The 9,126-nt window shown below is 41.7% G+C and overlaps 1 protein-coding gene across 3 annotated transcripts in view; it reads right to left on the bottom strand.

The window, feature by feature from the left end:
- Positions 1-1,749: 1,749 nt before the first annotated feature.
- CHRDL1 (chordin like 1) overlaps positions 1,750-9,126 on the bottom strand; it is a 45,652-nt gene continuing 38,275 nt past the window's right edge. For 2 of the 3 annotated variants that reach the window (XM_049827827.1, XM_049827825.1), the window contains exons 10-12: positions 7,414-7,581; positions 6,171-6,260; positions 1,750-4,893 (exon numbers count right to left, since the gene is read on the bottom strand). In XM_049827827.1, coding sequence (XP_049683784.1) covers positions 4,763-4,893; positions 6,171-6,260; positions 7,414-7,581 — 389 coding nt within the window. In that variant the 3' untranslated portion in view covers positions 1,750-4,762. The remainder of the gene's footprint in view (positions 4,894-6,170; positions 6,261-7,413; positions 7,582-9,126) is intronic. The other variant, XM_049827828.1, reaches the window with a different exon arrangement.

Here is a 9,126-nt window from a genome sequence, read left to right as displayed (position 1 = left end):
GAAGAACACAGCAGTGAATAGGGCTCTCCTCTCGGTACCCAGCCCCTCCTGGGCTGTGGAGTCAGAGATGATCTGTGTTACATGAGAGGGGAATAGGAGTGAAGCAAGAAACAAAATCTGGCGTGCTGCTAAAAAGCGTTTGGATGTTACGAAATCAAGAGAATACATTCAATGGGGATGCAACCCTGAGTGTTAGTGACTTTCAGTCTGCAACTACTAGGAAGGCTAATGCCCCTCAGATAGTTAGGCTTGGAGAAGGGGGCTGGTACAGGAGATCAGAGCAGGGCAGGTATGCATGCCTAGGGTGTGTCCTCATGGAAAGGGTTCTTGTAACAGATGCCTTGCTAAAATAAAAAGATGGCTAAGATGAATGTGCAGGTTGTGATGAAATAACAGAAATTAATTTCATGACGAATTAACAGAGGCATCTTGAATTTCGGATTTGATGTACTTATTGATTCAGAATGATTCTGGTGTGGAACCACTTTGAACAATCATCTTTCCCAAGGCTGATACTCTCCATTTTAGTTACACTGCTAGCCATGTGTGAGTTAACATTTTACACCTTTTTCTTGTGTTTTTTTAAGACCATCTCTTTTTAGTCATTAGCACAGACTGATTCCATCAACATTTCCCCAATTATTTTGAGCTTCAGAATATGTATTGCCCAGAAAGCAATATGTCCTGTACTATTCTCTCAGTTGTCAATCTCGATTTCTTCTTTACTTGGTTTCCATATATGGATGTTAATGCTTTGATTTTCAAAATTAATCATGCTGGGTAGGTGCAAGCGGAATAAAATTGGGTATTTCCCAAAGGTCAAACATATCTCTGAGCAGAAAATCTATATATGCTGTCTCCCTGGCATACTATTGTTGCCCTACTAACAAGTCCTGAAAGCAAACAGTCGTGGCTCTCGAGATTAAACAATTTAAATAAGCTAATAGTTTGAGCATCCTGCTGATTGTTCTAATTTGTCTGTTTGCGTTACCCAGGTTGTGACAATTTCTATAGCTTTTCAATTTAGCTTGGATGAGTGCTAGTGTAAGTTGGTTTGCAAAATTCTGCAGCAGACATTCCCGAGAGAAGACCCGAAACAATGAACTACTGCAGCACCGGGGACACAGCTGTCCTGCTGCAAGCCTTACGTGTCTGATTTTCAGATGTAGTGAGCAGTCAGGGCTCAGCGTCAACCCTATGGATGCTGAGTTACAGCAAGATTTTACTGCGTTGGTCTGAAACAGACTTAACTGGGAGCAACATTACCACTTGTATGGATCAAACGCTGCAGCATATTGCAACAGTTAATTAACTGAAGCGAACTTGTCTGTGGAGGGCAACACAATCCTGCTGAGTTTACTGGGACGCCCATGAGTGCGCTCCACAGAGCTTCTCAGGCCCGGTTGTAAGTGACGGTAAGTCACAACCGCTCATAACCTGTGAATATCTCTTAGGTTTTTGACAAACTGGCATCTTAGGTGCACTGCTGAAGTCCACGTCGTTCAAGCTCACACTTGAAGTGTTAAGGATGCGGGTGAGCGCTGAAGCCTTACTTTGCACCCCGTCCAGCAGTCTAAGTCTTGAATCTGACTCTTCCATCGCTCTGTACCTGATTCCACAGCAGGCAGCCACGCACTGCACCCAGCCGGCCGTGCGGGTTCAGGCTTTCTCTGAGGCGGCAACAGCCGGTCTGCAAACAGGGAACTGAAACCAGACATCTTGACCAAACAGCGTCATACACAAAACGTCTTGTTTTGTTATCAACTTCAGAGTTTATTAATTTATCAAACCAGGTCAAAGTGATACAACAAGTACATAAATAATACCGTAACAGACATACGTCCCATGAAGAGAACGAAAAATATAACACTGTGTATTTTGTTGTCTTAAGTGACCAGAAACGGGAAAAATGCAACACTGCATTTTAATAAATGATGCTTATGGGTTTTTTTTGTTTTTCTTAAAAAGTGTTCATTATAAAATAAATACACAATCTGGATTCCACCTGTCCTGTCACAAATACAAAAAGCAGGTTGCCTTCTTCTTAAAAAAAAAATATTACAAACGCTGTATACTTTCCGCTTAGTCTTTTTCCGCCAGCTACTGCTACAGACAGACGATGCCTGTGAGGTGAGAAATCAACTGCTGGTCTTCCCACCAGCTCACTACAGTTCCTCAGAACCTCTTCCTTACAATGCCTTCACCAAAGGAACAATAAGGTTAATTTGTGACCTGTTAGATTTATAATACAATTTTGCACTTCTGCAGCACATTGCAACCCAGTAGATGCCACATGCAGTGGCTGTTGCTGTCTTAGGACCTCAGTTAGGATCTGCTACACGCCTTTCAAACACCGGGACAGGATTTATGGAGGCAGAGGCTACAGTCCCGTGGAAAGGTGGTGGGACAGTTCCCTTAGCTCTCCCTGTAATGAACAGTGATATAGGACTTCTAATGGCCGGGTGCTCGTTAAGACTGCGCTGTTGTGGCAGAGGTATCAGCACTACCAGGTGCCGGCACGCAGGCGCTGGCAGCAGGGCGGCGGGCTCCCCTCTGAGGAGAGCCGAGGGGCTGCCCCGGGCCGGACATGGCCGGTTCCAGCCGGTTCCAGCTGGTTCCGGCCGGTTCTGTTGGCCCCAGCGCAGGGCACAGCTGAGGAAAGGGCAAGACGGGCAGCGAGGGGTGAGGGACAGAGTGTGAGGAACAGCCCCGCCACACCGAGGGCCGGGCCGGGGGGGGGGGGGGGAAGGCGCGCCAGGCCCCCACAGGGACAGCCCTGCGGCCGTGGAGGGACCCCAGAGGATTTCCCTGCAGCCCACGGAGGCTTGGAAAGAGACCCCCGTGGTTCTTACTGATACCAGGTGAGAGTATTTCGTTCTCGCAAATCCACACGGTTGCTGGAGGAGCTCCCTTTTTAGCGTGTTTTCCTGCTATGCAGTGGACCATGTTGAGCGCTTGGCAGGGGGGGAAGTATTGCTAAATATTATCTGGTCTCTGCCCAGGCCTAGGGACAACAGGGTGGTTATATGCAGGCAAGATTGCTGAGGACCTGAGATCACCCTATATGTATTCTCCTAATTCCCTTCAGCCTTTCTTTCACCTTCATGTCTGTTCTCCTCACTTGCTCCTCTCTGTTGAGAAGCCGTGCATTACACTCCTCCCGACGCTGCGGGCAGCACAGGCAGGACCAGGGCAGCGTGAAGAAGCCTGGCCTTGAGGCCTGCATTGCAGAGGGAGGCTGCCAGCGTTTGCTGCTCAAGACAAGGATCCCCTCAGGATGGTGAAGCTCTGCCTGAAATGGGCTTTTGGCATTCAGCATTGAACTCTGCCCCACCTTCGTCGCTTTAGAAATGGGTACACCCTGGAGTGCTGTCACTGGCAGAATGACAAACCTCAAAATCCTTGCTGTCAATGTTGATTTCGCTCCCTGTGAAGACCCAGCCCCTGGCTCACACCATTTCCATAAAGCTTTGTTTCCTAGCGTGTGTTTGAACAGCAGTATTCCTGTCTGCTTGTGGAGTAGAAAATGGGAGCAAAAGCAGGCAGAGTCACTTGCTTCTTGGGATTTAATCCAACATTGCAGCCACGAGGCAGTGCAGTATTTTGGTGACTCTTCAGAGAAAAAATTTTTTTAAATTACACTTTTTCTGCAGATGAGAGCCACCTTTCTTAAACACACTGTAGACACACTATACTAAATTTAACAGAATCTCTCAGATTTGTTTTTCACAAAGACAAGTTTCCACAGAACTGCTGTGCTCTAGAAGCCTGCTGTAGCTGTTTGGTGTTTTGTCATGGGAGAGAGCTGTCCTTGAAGTGTGAGAATTGAGACGTTACTCTCAGAAAAATGCAGAAGATTAGGTTTGTAACAAATCGGAACAAATAAATTAAGCACTGTCACAACTCTTAAGGAGTTACTAATCAGGAGTTTTAACCCTCTAGGTGTTTTGAAAGTAGGGCAAGTGCTTCACCACCTTCTGGCAGTCACTTTAGAAGGCAGTTTATCAGCCAAGACCATGTGTTAATAGGGCCCAGAAGAATGAAGTTATTAGGGCTGTGATAGGGAGCTAACACTTTACATTTTTTAGAGAAGTGGGTGGAGGAAACAGTGAAACCACTTAAAAGCGAACATTTGCTCAAATTGCTACAAAAATATAGTGATTGCCACTAACACCTGCTGTTCAGTTTATGGACTCAGTTTGCTCAACTACAAGACATCATCCCAAAGGCAGGCTGCTTAGGAGTTTGTTAGTTTAAATCTGTTTTTTATGTCTCCAACACAAGTATTGTATCACTTGTATTTTTCCTCCACTACTGAAAAAAAAAAATCCATGAGTCATTTCAACACCAGAAATGGTATAAACTCAGCACAGGAAATAATGCTCTCCATAGCTCCTGCACATTTATTAGGTGTCCTTCTTTTCATTAGTTTGAATAACTTGCCAAATAATAATAATAAAAATGTTCTGTTTTCTCTTTGTAACTTGTAAAGAAATGCAACTCTGGGAAAGTACAGTCTCTCTTTCTCCTTCTCCCACCAGTAATACAGAGCCTCCTAGTCTTTTGGAGGAGATATTTGAACGGTTGACACAGACCACTACACATAAAGCAGCAAATTTGCTGTGCATGATGTGAATAATTACTGCATTATAGTTTTGGGTTTTAGGGCAACTGTTGACTTAAGCAAAATAAGCCTGCAGTCCAGCTGCAGATCCAAGTTTTCATAAGTTTTCTTGTGTTTCTCCCTCCAGTGCTGTCTCCCTTAACAGTGACCCTTTTCAGACTTTTCAAGGTACAAAACCTTTACCAAATCCTCGAGCTCAGTCCTGCACACTCTGTGTTCACACATTTGGCTGATCTGAGCTTCTCCCTCGCTAAATATTTTCCACTGGCCTGAAAACAAAAATACAAAGGAGACAGATACTGACTTAGAAAAGGGCATAGGGAACTTTGAAGACATTTACAAGCATTCTCTAGACCAACTGATTCACAATGGTCAAAGAGAGAACATCCAATCCTCCCATGGAAAATATTCAGAGTATCTTACAATCACGTAACATATTCCATGCAAAATAACTTTGTTAAAAATAATAAACAAGGACCAGAATATTACTCCTTTCTTTAATTAAGTAGTACTGTAAGTTGACCTTATTTATTCAACCATTTATGATGTTGGATACTCTGCTTTATGACAGAGTGATGTAAAAATTTAACTCTAATGGCAAACCAAAGTATTTAAAAGTGAGGAAGCAACAAGTCTAAAAGTGTTTTACACACTGTGAACTGTGCCTACCTGTGAGGAACACCAACTGTGTTTGCTGGATATTAATATTTCTATACATTTTTGATAATGTCAGTAGAAATGCCCGCTGTCCTGGTAACTAGAATACTGTATTACAAATAACAATGACAAACTTATGGAAGGCTGACAGCAAAAAATTAGGAAACTCTTTATATGAAAGGGTGTCTGCTTCTCACTAAGCCTGTATTATCAAGAATATATTGTTTGTGGGAAAAATACTTCCTTGCCTAATTAGAGACCTCAGAAAAAATGACAACTTGTAATGCAAAAGAACTGGGAACTAAAAATGTCTATACCTTAATTCAACTATCAGATTAAGTTTCATGTCACAAGCTGGATGAAATACAAAAAAGAAATTGAATCAAGAGTGATAAAAGAATTACATGTCCTTTCAAAAGACAGATTTTAATAATGAAGATATTGTTAAGAACATAGGAAAGACTTCTTTCAAATGTATATGTATGTAGGAGAACTCCTTGAATCATCTCTGAATTTTTTCCCTTCTAAATGACTTTCTAAAAAATTGGGGTAACTTGACATGTTAACTTAAATAAATCCAAATTGTGCTGCTGTGCTGACATCAGCTGTATTTCAGACTTACGTCAGTATGGGCAGAAAACAGCCTATCCTGTATTTTATCAAATTACAGGAGACTAAGACAGCATGGACATGAACTACTGTTATATGTAGCTATATTTTAAATTGCTGTATTTTGATTATTTAAATCTAAAATTCTAAAATATTGGCACCATGTACTGGAGGAAAAATTAGTACATCTGTTTGACTGTGTTGAGTAAAAAAAGAGTGGTTTTTCAAGGCTATGATTATATGAAGAAAAGAAATTTGAAGAGGTCAAAATTTTACTTACTAGGGGTTGTCCTTGTTATCTGCTTGAAGTAAGGAAGTTCTTCAAATTCTCTCTTGGACACTTTTTCAACATAGAAGTGACGCAGAATCCCTTCACCAAAGAAATGAGAAGTGCATGTTACTGGAAATGCGGCTCTTGTTTTAAACCTGGGTTGCTGTCCTGCCTTTATGTAGAATTACTGCCACATTGAGTCACCTTGTGAACTAATCTTTACCAGCTACGTGGATTTTCAGCCTATTCTTTTTTATTCTGTCTGCCACCCCCGTTTTTTTGCTACTCCCCTTCTGTGGATATACAATTGCGGAGAGTTTATGAGGGGTGTGAGAATTAGCCAATTCTTTTCCAACATAGCTGAACCCTTCCTTAGAATGAGTAAATGAAAGATTACAACAGAAGCCCAAATCCCAGTGTCTTGGAGAAAAACAGTATCATTTTGCAGTCAGATACCATTTTGCCTGTCATGAGCTAGCAGGTAACATCACTGTCAAATCATCACAAGGCTTTGTGGCTTCTTGAACACACACGGTAGTTATTCACTGTCCGATCGTCTGTGACTTCCTTTCTGCTCAGACTTTGGGCTGGGCTTTGTGCTTTAAAGTGCATTCTAGACAAGCATCATTTCTCTGTAAAGGGCTGCACTATATGAGGGTTTCCTATGAGATCACCTGCTTTTTGCTTAAAGTAGATTAAGTAGATAGGATTTTTAGGAGGCTGGAGATAATTTTTATTATACTAAAAGTTCAGGATTTGCAGAAGTGCTTGGGCTTCTGAATGCTTTTCTATTTTTTTCTATTTTTACCAGTTAGTGTGGTAAAAGATACTGTTTCCATCCTTAACACATTTTTTGCCAGTATTCTAGACCGTCATGAGTGTAGCACCACTAAGGCAGACAGGGTAGACTGATTTCAATGGAAAGCTTTTTGGTCCATCCTAAATAAGAACCTCCAGGCACTTGGTTCAAACCCTACTACATATTTCTCTGCAATAAATTACACAGGGTATTACTGACAACCTGTTTGTCATTGTGCTTTGGCTCACAATGAAGGGTAGGAGTTTACAGAACTAGAGTTTTGTTTGTTATTAATGGTTTTTGTACAGCAAGACCTGAGTATGTTGGAAGTGGCTGTAACAGGGATATCCTAAAGAGCCAGAAGAACAGCAGTCTCAAGATGCCTGGATTTGTAAATTGTCCTGGGATTTTAATGGAAAATGATACACTGTTTAAAGAACTTGCTCAACTCACCTTTTCTAATTGTCCACACATGTATTTCTATTTGAGGTGGCTTTTCAGTCTCTACTGCAATTTTTCTGATGGTTTCTCCTTCCTCTGTGAAAATGGATTCATAGACGGGAAATGTCTCTTTCCCACAGAAGTAATCTTTGCTGTCAAAGGTTTGACTTGGCACTTCTTCTGTTTAAAAAGAGCCCAAAACACATACTACAGCTGTAATCAAGTCCTCCAGAATTACTTGGCACCAATAGCCGAGCAGGTTTAGTTTAAAAGTAGAATTTTTACTTGTATGGCCACTCAAATCCATCTCCAGCTAAGCCCCAGACACTTAATAGTGTTCTATTCTGCTAGGTTCTGACAGCCTGTCTATGGTGGCAAGGTAATATTCATATTTATAATCCAGTTTCATAAGGAAATGAACTGTGTAAAACCATGTGGTCTGTGAGACTCCTCACAATTTTTGAACCTGTTGTCCACTTTTCAAGCATATTTGAAATAATGGCCACAGTCTCAGAGGTGATAAAATAAATAAATAAATGAAAATTGGTGGTTGGACAGAGTGAAGAGACCCAAATCAATGCTTTGCTGAGGAAAAGGGCAGGTAGAATCTACAAGGTTTGCATTTTGGTTGGCAGCAGCCAGCTGGCCAGTACAAGCCTGAGCTAGCCACAGTGCACGTTATCTCTTGCCCACCTCGTAAAGTTGTAGAACATATAAGTAGAAATTGTAATTATTCTGTTGGTAATTGGACGTTGGACAAGAATGTAAGAGAGATGATGCAACTCAGAAACTCGGACTCCTGTTTGTGGAAAAACCCTAATAACTAATACATCTCCATACATACAATACAGACTGCAAGAAGAGGTTCAGCTTTCTTAAAAATTGGCACATAGAATCTCAAAGAAACAGACAGTAACCTTTTTTTTGCTAGTAAATTTTCTATTGAAGCCCATTAGCCAGCTGACTGTTCTCATCTCAAATGAGCCCCATAAAAGCTGTGGCTCTCTGATTCACAGGTATCCAAAAGGATGTAGATACACACCTCCTGCCTGCCTACTGCCACTGCCTCGTCCTTTTTCCCAGTAAGCAAGGCTAGCAAGAGAAAATGGGAAGTGTGCTTTCTATGAAGGACTTCTGTGTATGACTGAACAACTCATTTCCGCCCAGTGCATCACCAAACAAACACAGAAAGGGGCCATACAGATTAGAAAAGAAATTTAAAGGCACAGAAGGGAACTGGACATTCCTTTACCCTTTATATCATATGCAACATGGCTGGTCATTTGGCAGACCATCAGCAGATTCATATTAGCAGATTTTTCACTAGTTGTAGGCATTGATTTTAGCCAGTAGTGTCTACATAAGTTTAATCATTAGTGCAGCATAGAAACAATGCTAATTTTGTGATAAGTTAGTATTTCTTGTAAGGATTAAGTTACATAACTGACACCAATCAATTTATATTCAGATTTTGAATCCTTCTGGTACACTTTAAAAAAGAGAAATGATACTATCTCCATGCAAATTTCACAAGTTAGAAAATGATTTGAAGGTTCTGTGGGCACTGGAGTGGTAGAAGGATGGGAGAGTCTTTTGACAGTAATGAACTTTCTGTGTACTTTCTTTGGAAATGAGTGTCAGGAAGTCATACTAACAGTAGAGAGAAAGGCAGTGCAGAACATACGCGCCCCAAGCAGCAAGCCCCCCCATTTGAGGAACAGCAGG

The sequence above is a fragment of the Accipiter gentilis genome, chromosome 24, assembly GCF_929443795.1.
Source record: "Accipiter gentilis chromosome 24, bAccGen1.1, whole genome shotgun sequence".
NCBI classification, from domain to species: Eukaryota; Metazoa; Chordata; class Aves; order Accipitriformes; family Accipitridae; genus Astur; species Astur gentilis.
Note: the sequence above shows the minus strand (reverse complement) of the source record. Positions and strands in the feature narration are given on the sequence as shown.